Source organism: Alosa pseudoharengus, unplaced genomic scaffold (genome assembly GCF_046254945.1).
Source record: "Alosa pseudoharengus isolate Yale_2024_CS ecotype anadromous, Long Island Sound unplaced genomic scaffold, YU_APseudo_1.1 YU_APseudo_1.1_scf_5, whole genome shotgun sequence".
NCBI classification, from domain to species: Eukaryota; Metazoa; Chordata; class Actinopteri; order Clupeiformes; family Clupeidae; genus Alosa; species Alosa pseudoharengus.
The window spans coordinates 12,002,935-12,020,648 of NW_027468837.1; the positions used below are offsets into that span (position 1 = coordinate 12,002,935).

The 17,714-nt window shown below is 46.5% G+C and overlaps 1 protein-coding gene across 1 annotated transcript in view; it reads left to right on the plus strand.

Moving 5' to 3' along the window:
- ca16b (carbonic anhydrase XVI b) overlaps positions 1-17,714 on the plus strand; it is a 71,433-nt gene that overhangs the window by 39,669 nt on the left and 14,050 nt on the right. Inside the window, exons 6-13 of the mRNA XM_076268286.1 lie at positions 5,476-5,542; positions 5,976-6,133; positions 8,054-8,249; positions 11,478-11,662; positions 12,026-12,134; positions 12,945-12,994; positions 13,307-14,054; positions 14,618-14,756. Coding sequence (XP_076124401.1) covers positions 5,476-5,542; positions 5,976-6,133; positions 8,054-8,249; positions 11,478-11,662; positions 12,026-12,134; positions 12,945-12,994; positions 13,307-14,054; positions 14,618-14,756 — 1,652 coding nt within the window. The remainder of the gene's footprint in view (positions 1-5,475; positions 5,543-5,975; positions 6,134-8,053; positions 8,250-11,477; positions 11,663-12,025; positions 12,135-12,944; positions 12,995-13,306; positions 14,055-14,617; positions 14,757-17,714) is intronic.

Consider the following 17,714-nt stretch of genomic DNA (forward strand, 5'->3'; position numbering starts at 1 on the left):
AGTGACCTGCGAAGATGATCCTTGCTACCCTACCAACATGACCCTTGGGAGTTGTTTCCAGGTAACTGCGAGAGCTGGAACAGCTGGGAGTTGTGATTTGTTTGTTCCCTCCTTTGTGCTCTGTGCTTGTGATTGCTGATAATGGAGTGTGTATTCTGTTCGCTTTTCTACAGCTTCCACTACACATATGTGTACACACACAGACACAAACGTGCACGCACGCACACACGCACACACACACACACACACACACACACACACACACACACAGACATAACCCAACCTCTCCCACACATGCTCAGTTGTACACACAAACAGGCTCACAGAACAAACGCTACCGATCTCTTTAATCCTCTAGAGGTTTCTCTCCAATTATCTGTCTGGTTGCAAATACATATGCATGCTTAATATGTCCTCCCTCCTAGATTTTGCCTTGCCTCTGCAGTTTACACACACACACACACACACACACACCCTCTCCTCTACCCAACCACACACACACACACACAGACACACACACACACACACACCCTCCCACACACACACTCACCCTCCCCTCTCCCCAACCACACACACACACACACACACACACACACACACACACACACACACACACACACACACACAGACACACACACACACACCCACACCCTCCCACACACACCCTCACCCTCCCCTCTCCCCACACACACACACACACACACACACACACACACACACACACACACACACAAGCACACATACTTTGGGGGTTAGATTTAGCGGGGCTGAATGTGTCCCCAGGGAGCCATTATGGTGTAGGAGATTCAACAGGTTAAAGAGCAAGGGCATCATCTGCTACACTCCCCTTAAACCATTATCTTCCTTCTCCGCAGAATTCCCAGAAGGCAGGGGAAAAAAGAGCCACTCCAGCTCTGGTCGAAATATTCAGCAACATGTTATAAATGATGTACTTATATTCCTCTTACAGTATCTGCACTGTCAGTCCTGATATGTGTGTGTGTGTGTGTGTGTGTGTGTGTGTGTGTGTGTGTGTGTGTGTGTGTGTGTGTGTGTGTGGTGTGGCAAGGGACTTATGGTCATTGCACAAAGACAGCAGACCATATATTTAAGATATTTTAGATATATTGAAGTTCAGAATATTATGCATTTGATGTTGCCATTTAGAGGCAGAGTTGCCATCGCTCTGAGAGCAGCCTGTATAGCCTACTCTTATGTCCTGCTGCAATACACAGGGAATGCTGTTCAAGTCAATTATCTGGTTTGTGTGTGTGTGTGTGCCTGTGGGGCAGCAGTGGCCTACTGGTTAGCACTTCGCACTTCGGACCGGAGGGTTGCCGGTTCGAACCCCGACGAGTAGGCACGGCTGAAGTGCCCTTGAGCAAGGCACCTAACCCCTCACTGCTCCCCGATGTTGCAAGCAGCTCACTGCGCTGGGATTAGTGTGTGCTTCACCTCACTGTGTGTTCACTGTGTGCTGAGTGTGTTTCACTAATTCACGGATTGGGATAAATGCAGAGACCAAATTTCCCTCACGGGATCAAAAGAGTATAATACTTATACTATGTGTGTGTGTATGTGCTGAGCTTTGTCTAATTTAAGACTAAGATCTAAGTCCTCTTGATGGGTAATGTTTCTGACCTCCACCTCTGCAGTCACAGTTCAGGTTTTTCATGTTCACGAGTGGTTTCTCCACATCTGCATGGGAACAGCTCCATTTACCGGGGCGTGCTGCTGGCTGCTCTGTATTCATAGTGTTGTGCAGCGGGTGTGTAGGTAGCCACTGCCATGTACAGCTTTACATGCTGTGTGTAGCAGCTGCCTGGGGAATAGAACAACTTGATTATTTTTTGCTGTGCGTGTGTTCAAAGTACTCTCTATCTGTCTGTCTGTTTGTCTGTCTGTGTGTGGCGTGTGTGCGTGTGTACAAAGTACTATCTGTCTGTCTGTCTGTGTGTGTGAGAGTGTGTGAGAGAGAGCAAGGCTTTGAACCAGTTCATGGAACGAACACGAAAACCAGAAACTTTTGCCATTTTGCTAGGAACAAAAACGAAACCAGAAGCTTTATGATTTTTTTTATGTTCCGGAACAGAAACGATTTTTTTAATTAGTTGTAACCGGTTAATACCGGTTCTTTTTTTGTTCCTGGGAAAGTTTGTGTCTTCAATGAAAAGGTGAGGGTCACCTCCTGTCATTCAATGAATGCATGGAGAGTGCAGACACTAGCAGGCAATCAAAAGGCTTATTAAGTCTCCAAATCTCAATGATTTCATTTCACCTGTTTTCTCTTTTTACTAGGCCTTCTCTTTTAACATTGTTGGAAAAAACTAGCATTACTGTAACATTAAGGCTACAAGGCTTTAATTTATGTGGAAAAACGTAATAGTCCTCATTTTGGCATTTAGACAATGGGAAGGCATCCAAGAATCCAATATTACAGTACCCACCAAAATATACTATATATATGACAGCATTTTTTGTTTGACCAGGCAATTATTCAGGCTAAAGGCTATAGGAAGACACTGGTGCAGCTTGTATAAAGCAGAGGCCTAGGCCCCAGCCATGGTGCAACTGGCTGGGGCACCTGCACAGTACGCCGGCGACCCGGGTTCGATTCCCACCCCGTGGTCCTTTCCGGATCCCACCCACGCATAAAAAGCCCAAAAAAATATTTTAAATTTAAAAAAAAAAAAGCAGAGGCCTAGTGTTTTATTATGTTTGCTGTAGGATAGGACAGACTGTAGGAGTCTAAAATACAATATTGTGACTATAGCCCGTTTGAAAGCATACATATATTTTTGTCCGACAGCTGACATGGAACGTTATTAAACGGTTCAGGAACAATATTTTTTTGTTCTAACCGGCTCGGGAACGTCAATTTTAGGGTGGGAACCAAAACCGGAAACGTTAAAATACTGTTTCTGTTCAGAACGAACTAATTGGCAAAAAATCTGGTTCAAAGCCCTGAGAGAGAAAGAGAGAGAGAGAGTTTGTGAATTTGTTTTAGAGAGAGTATCTGTGTATGTGTGTTTGTGTGTGTGTGTGTGTGTGTGTGTGCGTGTGCACGTGTGTTAAGCACACTGTGGCCTGTGCTGCTGTGGTAGTGGCCTGTGTGAGAAATGGAGTGTTTGTTCGCAGGTGCTCCAGCCATTAGAGTGTTGTAGTGTTCATGACTTAGAGCTTTACAAATGCATTGTGCTGTCAGCATAAACAATGAGCCGCTGGAGTTAGTAAATAACATGCTGTCTGGGAAGGCCACAGATTTGACTCCACTACAGTTCTGCTGCAGTCTACTCAAGCTGTACATGTGTGTACACACACACACACACACACACACACACACACACACACACACACACACACACACTCACACACACACACGCACACACATACACACTCACACACACATACACACACGCACACGCACACACACACACGCACACACACATACGCACACACGCACACCCACACACACACACATACACACACACACTCACATGTCTGTCCACAGGAGTAAACAAAGCAACATGTTTTATATTATAGGTTCTCCAAAGCAGCCAACCTTTGCTATGATGACAGCATCTCACACTCTTGGCATTGTCTCAGCCAATAAACACTGGGAATGCTTTTCCTACAGCCCTGAAGAATTTCCATACATGTTGCTTTTCGTTCACTCATGTTAATCGAGAAGCATTCCAGGTTACTTTTTCGTGAAGCTGGATATGATGATGCCAATAGTGCACTAGGCAGACATGAATCTAATCCATGAAACCTATTTCGTTTTTTAACAGAAGAAAAACTATGTTTCATGAATCAGATTCTTCAAGTTACAGTAGCCTCCATAGTAGTGTAGCCAGCTCTAATATAGACACACTGACGTGCACACACACACACACACACACACACACACACAGATGCACAAATGTTTTTTTACATGAAAAAGTGGGGCACAGGTGCTTTGGCGTATAGGGCTGTATTTGGACCTTGAAGAAATATATCTATAGAGTGAGCTCTAAACGTTTTCCTTTCCAATGCTCGACAACGTTATCGCTTATGGCTATTAGCACCATGGAGTGCAAGGCGAGGGTAGCTGTTGTTGTAGTAGTAGCAGTTGCCCCCTCTATAGAAGCTCTGGCAATGAATCTAACTGATGAATCCCTATCTTTATTAAGGTTCCAAGTGGGGACATATTAGCTGTTCAATTTTTCCAAACTTCAGCTAACTAACGTCAGCACTCCATGTGGCTCCTTGCCCTCTCTTTGCATCTACTTTGTTCATTATCGCTCCATTAAAGGTGTTTCTTCAGTGCTATTTTTTCCTACATAAAAATGCATTTACTTAGTCTCGCATAGCGGAAAAAGACAGTGGCAACACAGATGCCATGTTTTCAGCTCACAGTTCACATCAGTTGCCATACATCCTCACAAACAACAGCGCAGCACTCTGACATTATGTTGTCAATCCCAACCCAACATCAAGTTCGTTGTGTACAAATTTCAAATGTATGTAATTTACACTCAAGGGCAATTCCATGGAAAATTGACTTTTTGTCACATCCATAACGCCAGTGAAATGCCTTGGCATTTGTATGATGTGAACGATAACATTCATTGTTTGTGCATTTTTTCTCATGTACATTCTTCAGCCAAAAATAGCAAATGCTCAAATTTCATGTAATCATTCACATCATACCATGCCATCACATTTTATTGGCGTTATGGATGTTACAAAAAACGTAATTTTCCATGGAATTGCCCTCGAATAGCCTGCAAGTAGAAATATGAATCGTACAGCTGTGTCTGACCAGTAACATATTGTATTGTAGTATCTTTACTCTGTGAACCGTACAGCTGTGTCTGACCAGTATCATATTGTAATGTAATAATCTTTACTCTGTGATTACTGTGGTTTTTTTTATGAACTCCTGGTTGAATCTTTTTCTTAGCTGTGAAGTGAATTGCCATGATTTTTCCCACAATTCACAATCACAATTTTCACACGATTTTTACCATCTTTCTCATTCACAATGACAGGATCACATAGAGGAGTCATATCTGTGTGTTTGCCTATGGTATTGTGTTTGGCAAGTTATGGTGTAGGCTACCATCCCAGTCAGTAAATTAAAGTGTACATTAACCATGTGGTTTGGAGATGGCTGTTAATATTGGAGGACCATGGGACCACATAGCATTTGGCTTTTTGTCATGAAAATTACAATGTTTGTAATGAACGTTATTTTTCCCAAAATGTTATGTTTCCACCGGAAATTGCATCTGGTCTTCATTCACAATAGATGTAACAACTCTCACCCTGTGTTTGGTGCATATATACACTATGGAGTGCACTATGAATAATAACTTTATGGTTAATAACTATGTGGAGGTTTTTCACTATATATAGTGCACTGTATAGTGAGTGGAAGTTCTGAGCACAGGATGAAATGGTAACGGTTCTCCATGTCTGGGCTGTTCATAGGTTGGAAAAGAGGACAATGTGGCGGTGGAGCCCATCATCGCAGGCCTCAAGAGAGTGGTCCATCATGGTGAGTGGCTGTAAAACGGCGCTCTTTGGAATTCACAGTGTACCAGTAAAACCAAATCAAACTAAGCCTAGTTACTCAGATAGGGGTGCTCCGCTTTGGCCCTTGTCGAAAACAATATTTACAGGACAGAAGCAAGATTAGGCTACAGAGACCAAATAAGAGAGGTGTTGTGCCAGAGGCATTACTGTCCGTAAGATGCGGCATTCTGCACATAAGGTGCCGGAGCGGGGGATTGTCCATGTTTTGCTTACTACACATTAGAGATAAACGCTTTAGACTGGATAATCTCCCCACACGGCTGCGAGGAATAAAAGATTGAGATAGCCGTGGGGGGATCAGACTCCATCCTCTAACGCCGCTAGCGCTAGCCAGGAAAGGATCCGGTCTGTCTATTCTCCGGTGACTTGTGCTTTTTTCCTCCTCCCCTCCCCAGAGAAGGAGACGTTCCTTGGGCCGTTTACGCTCCGGGATCTGCTGCCGTCGTCGCTGGGCAGCTACTATCGCTACACGGGGTCCCTCACCACGCCGCCGTGCAGCCGGGTAGTGGAGTGGATCGTCTTCAGCCGGCCCGTGTTCCTGTCACACCAGCAGGTGAGCAGTCTTCTCGTCCCGTCCCGCCGCCCAGCCTCCAGGTACAGTCCTGCGTCCGCACCCCGCTACGGCCATTAATCTTGTCTGGGAAGCCAAGGTTAGCGCCGAGTACTCCGAGTATGATGTCGCCCCACTGTTTAACTCTCATGCCTACAAATCGGGTTTATCTGAGAGAGTATAGGCTGCTTGCTGGTGGTCTTACGGACCTCTTGAGACACGCCTGTGTGAATAGGCTTTCCCATGCCACGTCCCAAACAAGGCTGTGTGATTCATCTTCAGGTGTGACCCATTACTTGTGGCAAAGTCGGACTGTAAGTAGGTATGCCGAGGCACACACGGGGCATGGATCTGAAATCAGAGACCATGGGGAAGTGCTTTTCCTGGGCAGTTGGTTAACTAGATTGGGCCTTATTACTGCCACTCAGCGATGTTTTACAGCAAATTAGCCAATTTCAGAACTCCAATCAGACTTTGGTATTTGAATATGAATATGTTAGCTCTCTAAGCAGTTTGTGGCACTGAGCGGATTGAAATTTCTTCTTCAGTAAATATGGTCACGCTTAATTTAGCAGTTTTATGAAACGCCAGGGATTGTAATGTAATCAGTATGATGAGAGAAGCTGTCATCGGTCGATCTGAAAGGCACTTTGGTTGCTTTATGGGCTGGCATATTTGCATTTGAATAGCAATGTATATAGTGCCAGCAGTTAGTTTTCATGTCAGCACATAATAACCTTAAGTATCGTCTGTCCATATTCTTTCAGTGGACGAGCCTGACTGTCTGCTGAGAAGATGTAACATGACAAAATAAATGCCACTTATTGCCTCAGACTCCTGTCAAAGCAGTGACATGATAGTGGCTGAGAATTAAGATCCTGTATGCAGAAGCCAAATTTCCGTAATTTCTTGAAAGAAGCCTAAAAGAGCTCTCAGTGAGTAGGCTGAATTTGAGGAACAGAGATTGATCAGTTTTTATTGATTTTTATTGATACAGTCTACTATGCTGCTTTGCTGAAGCTCAAATTGAGAAAACTTCACACAGTTCCAGACAGCTTCTCAGTGGGGACAAAAATCCGAGCCACCTTTGTTTGGCATGACAAACGCCATTGTGTTCTTACAGTTAACCAAACTCTACCACAAGCAGGAAATCTCAAATGATGTTTATAGACCTCAGCGAGCAGCATTGCGAGTCGCAATCGTGATCCCCACGGCGTAGCACTTCCCCACTCCGCTGAAAAAGAAAATCCTCTATCTCTTGTAGTGAGAATCATAAAAGGACAAAATCTAGAGGACACCATCGTCATTGCACCCCACACAACAAAGCAGCTCTTTTCACATAACTCCTTTTCATAGCCTCCTCCACTCATTCAGGTCTGTACATAGTTCTGCAAACTTTATGTTTCTTGTACACACTTTCCTTAGAAAACAAGATGTTTTCATCTGTTTGTTTGACTGCTTTGTGCAGTCCATTTGCTACTGGACCAAACCATCTAGATTAATGCTGCAGGGGAGGATTCTTGATATATTCTCAACATTATTGTAGAGCTTAATTTTTTATTTCACCGCCATACCTCCACTGATAGAGTATGTTAACATGTCTAGCTTGTAAAGTATATCTAGTATTTTTCTACATTTTACAAGAATCTAATCGTCTGTTACATTTTCATTCTCTCACCTCTCTAACTCCTGGCGACTTTCCTCTCTGCCCGGCTGCCCTTTCTCATCACAACACGGTGTTGTCTGCCCTTGGGTGCACTCTTGTGCTATCTAATTAAAAAGAACTTGATTTGACACACAACAGTTCCCTTTCAGACATTCAGACTTGCCCTCTGTGACCTCAGCTTTCAAACCTGGCTTGTTTGGTGAGGCATTTGGTGTTTTCTTTTTTTTTCTTATCATCTCTCTCTTATGTCCACTTAGCTGGAGGCTTTTTACTCCATCTTCACCACGGAGCAGCAAGACCATGTGAAGTCAGTGGAGTATCTCCGGAACAACCACCGCCCAACGCAGGCTCTGGACAGCAGGCAGGTCTTCAAGTCGGCCGTGAAGGACGCCTGGGCCTTAGATCCCTTGATGGACAGCTACAATGGGCCCACAGGCACGGAGGCCTCTAAGGGTAAGATTGGGGTTGGTAGTGGTACCAACACTGGTAGTGGTAACAAAATACACACACATTCAAACATGCAGAAATTATCTTGCATTTCTGACCTTTTTTCTTGGGAAAGTTATGACTGCAGTTCTTAGTGTTAGTCAGAACTGTGCATCTTGAATTTACAAAAAGCTAAAAGGAGAAATACACACATATATATATATATATATTAAAAAAATATATTTTTGCTTTTGGTTTTGTTTTCATATTCTATGGATTTGGTCAATTAGTCATGCACTTAGCATTGGTGATGCCGTGATGAAAAACTGGCCATCCTCTATGTTAAGGGGAGGGCGTCAAAAAGTGGGTCAGTCCAAATAACCTGTCTGTGTGTGGCGGGCGGCGCTGCCGCAGCCAGGGAATAAGATAAGCTATTGAGCTAGGTGGTCGTGCTCCAGATTAAGAAGACAGCTGGACCTGAGGCAATGGGGATGGGTGTCAGAATACTCAGAATGTGGAGGCTGCACTCCATGTAATGATGGATTGAAAAGCTCCACACTGTATGTTTCTACCTTTCCAAGGCTTCGTATGTTTACCAGGAGGCTTTAGATAAAAATGAGCACAGCGTAATGTTCAGGTTTACTCTGGAGGTTGAGCGCACTGTTGAGCGCACTGTACACTCCGTCCCTCTCTCTCTCTCTTGCTCCTTCACTTGTCTGCTGTGTGCAAATGGATCTGCTGTGCCTACGCTGAAGGCTGTGGGAGATACCTGTCCAGAAGCTGCTGGCCTTCCTCTGCCCTGACCAGTGCACTTGTAGAGAGCCCTAGCAACACATACAGCAGCAACATAACCACAGGATTAAATTCAGCCATGGCTGACGGGGTTCCATTCATATTACCCATGACAAATCTGTATATAGATCTATGAGAATGGGAAAACAGTTTTCCAACATAATGATGTTTTGTTAATCTGCCCTGTTAATCTGCCCTAACCTCTAAAGTTAGGACACAAGATTAGAGTCCATATAGCACTGTTCTCCTTTCACATCCACTGATCACATCCCACTTCTCCTTTACCGCAATGTCCTACCGCTGCCCATTTTCATAGTTATTTGATAAAAAATAAAAAAAATAAACGATTTTGGGGCGTCCATGCTCCATCAGTGAGATCGTGTTTTAGAGAGACACAGAAACCTTTGTAAACCTTGCTCCTTTAAATGTTGGGCTTTTGGTTCCATGCTGAGCAGAAAGAATTGATTGTCAATGGTTATGATGAAGTGGGAAGCGCTGTAATGGCCCCCAAGAGGCCGGGTAATCAGCATTAATATTCACGCTAAAAATAAAACCCATACAAATGGAAGCGGAGGTACGAAATTGCCATTGTGGCTTTCACAAGTTGGCAGGGCCTTGTTTTCAACAAAGCTCTCCCTTATCACCCCAAGCTCCTCTTTGCCTCTCTCTCTCTCTCTCTCTCTCTCGCTCTCTCTCTTTCCCTGTCTCTCTCTCTCTTTCTCTCTCTTTCTCTTTCTCTCAGTCTCTCTCGTTCTCTCTCTCTCTCTCTTTCTCTGTCTCTCTCTCTCTTGCTCTCTCTCATTTTCTTCTTCAGAAGAAAAAAAGCATCACAACAAGAAAATGGAGCTCTTTAGTGCAGAGGCTGATGGTTATCGCAGGCTTTATTGTTATCAGTGGACTAATCAGGATAATTATGATGGGGCTGATGAACTTGCTGGTGATCATACCTGCTAACAGCACCACCCCTACTGTGTGCGCCTGTCTGCAGGTGCTTTTGGCCTAATCACCCCTGTACCACCTTCCCCGCTAAACCTCCTTCGCCCCCCTATTTATCCCCACGCGCGCGCGCGCACACACACACACACACACACACACACACACACACACATACACACACACACACACACGCATATACACACACAAACACACACACACACACACGCACACACACACAGACCCCAGCCATTATTTCTATGTGTGCTTTATGAAAGGTCACTGAAGATCTATTCAGACTCGCCCCAGCATAACCTTGTACAAGTGTGTGTGCTCATCGGAATGTTGATTGTCTGGTTATGTGTCTAGTGCTGTGATTAAACTGCAAGTGGTGCTTTCAATCACTACTCCTTCCATCACTAAATCAGTACCGTTAGGCCACCTTAGCTATCATTATGTTGGTGTAACATAACTATTACCTCTATACTACCCATTTACAAAAAGTCTGGAAAGTTCATGTCAGGCCTATATTGTTTGTCGTCTTTTTTGTATAGTATATATGATAACATTGTTTTAATAGAAATAAATATGCCCCCTTTCATACTCGAATAAAAATATATATGTTAGATTAGATTTAGCTTTATTGTCATGTATCACCAGCATGCATGTTGAAGGGCAGTATGCTATTTTAGTATGAAATATGTAGACACTCTTTTAATCACAGATGTATCATGTGAATACGGTACATGTATGTGTAAGTGTGATTCCTATATATGTCTTACAGACCTTTTATGTCTGGGTGGTGCTCTCATCTCCATCCCGTTTGTATCATCTGGAAAAAATGATGGCGTTGCTGATGGTGATAGTGGTGCTGAGAGAGGATGTCATGGTGTAGATATGGACTGTGATGTGTGAGGAAGCGGGTCAATTCTGGGAATGGTTTTGTAATGTCCTGTCACGGCAAATGTTAATCTAGACTCGGCTACCTGGAGAAGAAACCCAGCAGGCCTCAGGTCTGCACTGCCACCTAGAGGCCAGAGGGTGCAACAGCGCCTCACCCGCCCCCCCCACCACACTGTGGTCTCAGTAGCTCAGATGCACACTGCAGAGAGGACGACGGCCTTGAGGCACTTTTATATGAACTCATGCATTATTTTCCCACTTTTGAAGCGCGCTGCTCTGAAAAACATTTTAGTGAGTCAGACCTCAATAAAAGATTTAGTTTTTGCTCAGGGCAACACAGAGACCTGGGCCTCATACTTCTGGCACAGCTTCCTACGAGCAAGCTAACAGGCAAGCCGGCGAGCGAACAAGCCACGCTAATTCTCCTCATTTATCTCCAACGAGACGACCGCTAATCGGATGAGTGCAGGATCTCACTCCATCGTTCTCCATGGCTCTCTTTTGTCACATTGGCATATGACTCATACATTACTGTTGTACCCCCCCCCCCACCCCTGCTCTCTCCCCCCCCTCTCTCTCTCTCCATCTTTCTCCTTCCCTCTCATTTCCTGCGGTTGGTTCCTCTAGTGTGCAGCAGCACTCCGGCCAACATGAAGGTGTACTCCCTGAACCAAAGCGCCCTGGTGGTGCACTGGGATTGGCCCTCCACCGTGTTCCATCCACCAATCATCAACTTCATGGTCTCCTACAGCTGGGTCAAGGACGACGTGGCCTACGAGAAGACCTTCACCAAGACTGGAGATCACGATACAGTAAGTGTGTAAGGCATGCCTGGGAGCTGCCTGCCTGCCTATACTGGTGGTTTTGAGTAGGGTTTTTTATTATGCTTTTGTGAGTCTCACTCACTCACCCCATTCAGAAGGCATCCCTGTTAGGGCCGCTATTTTGGGGCTTGTGTTTGTGCTGAATCAGCCCTTTTTTCTGCTCTGCTTCATTCTTCCAGGAAATATTTGAAACTGCCACTCTACACTCTTTTATTTGCAGAGTATGAATATCATCTTTCTGTCTCTCCCTGTGGTGTGTGTGTGTGTGTGTGTGTGTGTGTGTGTGTGTGTGTGTGTGTGTGTGTGTGTGTGTGTGTGTGTGTGTGTGTGTGTGTGTGTGGCTTCCTGCAGAGGGCAGTCATTACACACGTCTCATCAGACATCCTCTATCTGTTCCGAGTGCAAGCAGTGTGTCAGAAGGATCTTCGCAGTGACTTCAGCCAAACGTTACTCTTCAGAGGTAGCCAACCAACCCAGCTAAGAATAAACTATGCAGTTTAACAGTGTTTGGTAGCATACACACCATTTCCTTATAACAAATTGTATGATACAACATACTGTTTGTCCAGAGGTTTCTCTCACATCCTATGTGTGTCCATATAGGTACATAGATATATATATATATAGGTTATATAGATATATAGACTTTACTTTATTTTATTTCTGCATTGTTGCACTGTTGACTTACTCATTTGCACTATCACCATGACCACTATCACCATTGCACTACCACCATGACACTCATTCACACAGAGCACCTTAGAGCACCTTATCATACCTTACTATGCACAGAGAATCACAGGCTCAGTCCCTGCCTGTCATTGCAAGCGCCTCTGATTTATTAGTCACCACTATGTGGATACTGTTTTTAGAATTGATTTAGATTAAGTGTTAGTATAATTTGTATTTTTGTAATTGTTTTTTAGTATATTTTTACATATTGTATTAAGTGTTAGTATAATTTGTATTTTAGTATATTTAGCATATTCTTTATCTTCTACTGTCCTTACTGCTTAGTTGTGTTTTTATATTATATACTTTAATTAGTCTTCTGCTGTTAAGAATGTGTTTGTGTTGTATGTATGCTGCTGAGACCTTGAATTTCCCCTGGGGATCAATAAAGTATCTATCTATCTATCTATCTATCTACAGTACATTGTGAGGTGTTTCTTAAAAACATGCCTAGTGGCAACTGCCTACTGACGTCGGATTGGTTGTGTCTTTGTGTTCCATATATTTTCAAATACATTTGTTTTGTGTTTTGTTGTAGCTAATACCACCAGAATATTCGAAGGGTCCAGAATAGTGAAGACAGGAATGGTATGTATGAACACGTCTTATAATCCCCTCTGTTAGTCCCGTCAACATGATTTTGCACATCAACATGAGTTTCTCGGCCTTCCTCTCGTCCCTACCTTGTTCCTTCTGTCCCTCTCTCTCCCACACTATCCCTCCCTCTGTCTCTCTTGCGCTCTCTCTCTCTCTTTCTCTCTTCCTTCCAATCTTGCTCCTCCCCTCTGCCCCCCCCCCACACCCTCTCTCTCTCTCTCTCTCTCTCTCTGTCTCTCTCTCTCTCTCTCTCTCTCTCTCTCTCACCCTCCTTATCCCCCCCATCTGTCACTCCCCCCTCAGCCTACGGTCTCTCCAGCCTCCTCAGCAGACATGGCCCCCATAAGCTCGGGCTCCTCTACGTGGACCTCCTCCGGCCTCCCCTTCTCCTTCGTCTCCATGGCCACCGGCATCGGCCCTCCGTCCAGCGGCGGTCAGGCCACCGTGGCGTCCGTGGTGACCAGCACCCTGCTGGCGGGCCTGGGCTTCAGCGGAGGGGTCATCTCCTCCCTCCCCGGGTCACTGTGGTCCACCCAGGCCCCGCCTCCGAGCTCCAATCCGACGCGCAGCAAGGCGCCCGCGCCCTCTTCCGAGACAGCAGCGTCCGACTCCAACGCCATCCCGGCCGAGGGCAACAAGGTGCCCGTGCAGGACGAGCAGGAGAAGGACGCCGACGAGGAGGACCAGGAGGAAGGCGACGAGGAGAAAGGGGAGGAGAAGGAGAGGAAAGAGAAGAATAAGAGTGACGCGGAGCGCGCCAAGACGACGGGGGGAAACAGCAAGGGGAAAGAGACCGCCTCGCCGCTCCCCACCACCACGTCTACGGAGCACGAGCAAGAGGGCGGCCCTGGGACGCCGGCGCCCCCTGCTGACCCGGAAGACCAGCTGGAGCAGATGACCCTGAGCCCGTCGCTGGAGCGCAGCACACTCGCCATGTGGGAGGAGGAGGAGAACAGCACGGCCGACATGCAGCTGCCCGGCAGCCCCACGCCAACGCCCCCACGACTGGTCAGCTCGGACCACAACCACTGGCCCTTCACCATTCACACCGGTAAGGCAGCCACCTTTCCTGAGCTCCTCTCCTCCCCTCTTTCCTCTCTCCTCTCCTCTCTTCTCATCCCGTTTTCTCTCCTCTCATCCCCTCTCTCTCCTCTCCTCTCTTCTTCCCTCTCTCCCCTTGGTGGTGTCTACATGGCTAACATATGCCGTACAGACACCATTTAGACTCAGGGAGTACCAGAGTAGCAATTAGAGGTGTTAACGAGGCTCCTTCATTACGGTTTGCCCTTTCTGTTTAATGAACACAATGATTTATCTTGGAAATAGTGTGCAAGCTTCCTCACATGCACACACAAACACACACACACACACACTCGCTGCCAACTTTATTTGTTCTAATGAGGTGGCAACATCTGCTGGGGCGCAGCATTTAGAACCTCATAAGGGAAACGTTATCCCACTCCCCACCTCCCCAGTCGTCGTAGCTCACCTCTGGAGAAAGCTGCAGCATGTCTAAGGTGTTCGTTGTCCCTTCTCTTTTTCTCTTGACTTAAGTGGTCTGTGATATCATGGCTTGTCTCTGATCCGTGCTTGCCCTGTGCTGCCACCCTCCAGACGGGAGCAGGCTCCTGAATGTGACCCGCAACCCAGTGTCCATGTCGGGCATGGTGGAGTGGGTCATGCCCCTGATGCTGGTGTCCGTGCTCACTCTCTTCTGCCTCGTCCTGCTCATGATGGTGCTGGTGCACTGGAGGTGAGTTCTCTTCTCTTCTCTTCTCTTCTCTTCTCTTCTCTTCTCCTCTCATCTCTTCTCTTCTCCTCTCATCTCTTCTCCTCTCTTCTCTTCTCCTCTTCTCTTCTCTTCTCTTCTCTTCTCTTCTCCTCTCATCTCTTCTCCTCTCTTCTTTTCTCCTCTCTTCTCTTCTCTTCTCTTTTCTGCTTGGGAAGCATTAGCCCTTACAGCTGAGAGACTATAACTATAGTGACTTTGAACTCTCCTGTATGTGCCTGTAACATATGAACACAGTATATTTCATATAGTAATAGTGCAGTCCTCCATAGCTCCTCATAACTCTTGGTAATTGCTGCTATCATTACTTATACATAAGTACAGTGCCACTGCTCTAACTATAGAATTGCTATCTATGGAATTGGGCACTAGATGAAAGAGTGTGACATTTGTGTAAAAGAGTGTGAGGTTTATATTGAGTTTTTTTTGAGAGTTTTTTTTTTTCTTTTAAATCGAAAGTCTCCCATCAGTCATGAGTTTGACCTCTAACACCGACCACCACACACCAGTGCAGCTGCTGCACCTTCACCCTTTTCTAGTCACACATATCCAACCCAGCCCTCCACACCCTCCGCACCCTCCACACCCTCCTCACACCCTCCACAACCTCCACACCCTCCGCACCCTCCTCACACCCTCCGCACCCTCCACACCCTCCGCACCCTCCTCACACCCTCCGCACCCTCCACACCCTCCGCACCCTCCTCACACCCTCCACACCCTCCTCACACCCTCCGCACCCTCCACACCCTCCTCACACCCTCCGCACCCTCCACACCCTCCGCACAGTGCCACAGAGCCCTGGAGGAGATTCTGCGCCATGCGCTCCTCTCCTCTCCTCTCCCTTCCTCTAGTCTCTCCTCCTCTCCTTTCCACTCCTCTCTCCTCCTCTTCTCTCCTCTCCTCTCTCCTCCTCTCTATTTCTCCTCCTCTCCCATCGCCTCCCTAGTCTAGTTCTGTTCCATTCCAGCACTGGCCTCGTGATCTCACAGCACGTTGAACACGCGCGGTGTGCTGCTCAGTTTTACAACAAAAAAAATCCCTCACACAGAGTCCTCCATGACTGACTGTTAGAGGGGTGGGGGGCTCTGGGGGTCAGCCACGTGAGGTCCAGAGAGGTAGAGAGAGTGACAGAAGGAGTGGAGAGATGGAGGGAGTGCGGGCAGAGTGATAGAAAGAAGGGATAGAGAGAATGGAGGGGAGTCAGAGAGAACATGAGGATGGATGAAAGAAATTAAGGAAGGTAAAGAACTCAAGTGAAAAGACAGAAAAAAGAAAGAAAAAAAATGGAAGGTAGGAAGAATGAAAGAAAAAAGGAAGGTAGGAAGGAAGTGTGCCACGTTGAAAAGAGGACAACACACTGACTGAAAGACAAACGGAGTGACGGCTAGAGCACAGCTGGTTACCGCCACAGAGCGGCTGTGGCAGCCGCAGCAATTAACCCAGGTCATTAGAGCCAGAGATGCAGAATGCACACACAAACGTGCCGCCACTAACAAACGGACAGACCCAACGTCCCCCGGTCCAGAGGCGCTGTTTACACACTGCCCGCGTCTGATCCATCTCCGGCCATTTGATCTGGGCCAGCAGTGGACTCACTAAGCGTCCCTTGATGTATGTCGCATTATGTCCATGGCAGCTAATGAAACCTCCTGCTAATGGAAGGCCGTGCAGATGAATGAGAAGACATGGTGCTAAGACTTCATTTGTGATTGAAGCTCCGCCCAGCGCTGTGTGACTCACTGCTCCCATCCATGTCTATGGAGGTCACTCTCTCTAGAGTGCATGGACCAGAAGTGAATGAAGAGCCGGGGAAATGAACCAGTGGCTAAGCTTACAACTGTGTGTGTGTGAGTCATCAAATAAGGAAGTCCGTGGAGCAAATAAAACAACATTGGCATGTGACTAGATATCTAAGCCGTAGCAGTTGTCTGAAACCGAGAGCATTTACATGTGCTTGCCTGGCTGGATGTCTGTTAATAGAGTGCGCTAGGCCACACTTCATTTGCATATTTTAGTGGAGACTGTTAGTAGAAAGCTCTGCTGAATTACAGATATTACATGTTGTCAGTCTCACCGGTGGCAGGAGAAATTGGAGGATGGAGAAATAGTCAGTGTACTCTTTCCTCACAGCTAGCACCTCCTTACCGCAGAGGAGATGGAACACTTTTCTGTGTTTATTAATAGCCACTGTTCGATTGGAGCATGGCAAATGGTAGACGGCTCCACACGGTGTAACCTACATTTGATGTTGTTGGCTGCGAGAGCTTTTGATGGAGTTGGGGTTTAATAAGGCTGTAAGAAGGCAAGGTTCCATCTGGATGGCTTGAAGGCTTGTGGAGTTTGGGCAAACTCCCAGATGCCAATTAAGGATCAGCAGTATGCCTGCCTCATTTCCACGCATACATACACACACACGCACACAGAGGCACACACAGACACACACACAGACACAGACACACACACACACACACACACACACACACACACACACACACACACACACACACGCACACACACACACGCACGCACACACTTCATCACTTCATTGCTGAGGACCAAATTCATTTACACAAAGATAGAGTGAAAGTGACAGACACAGAGAGAGAGAGAGATTAAAAAAAGAGAAGCTGCATCCAAGTCAGAAGTTGTCACCAACATGCATGCTCCACCCTCAGTAGGCCTGCTTTGTGAATGGGGAGGGGGGGGACACCCCTTTCCAAAGCCCTCACCCCCCACCCCCCTCCCTAACTCTGCTGGAGACAGGAGGAGGCGGGCACTGCTAGACAATCAGCCCAGCCTCCACCCACCTATCCCTGTCCCAACCCCCACCCTCTCCCCATCAGCCCCGCATCACGGGGGGTGTCGAGGGCAGCAGAAAGCAGGGATGTGATGGGATCCAGGGGAGGTCCCCACCACAGA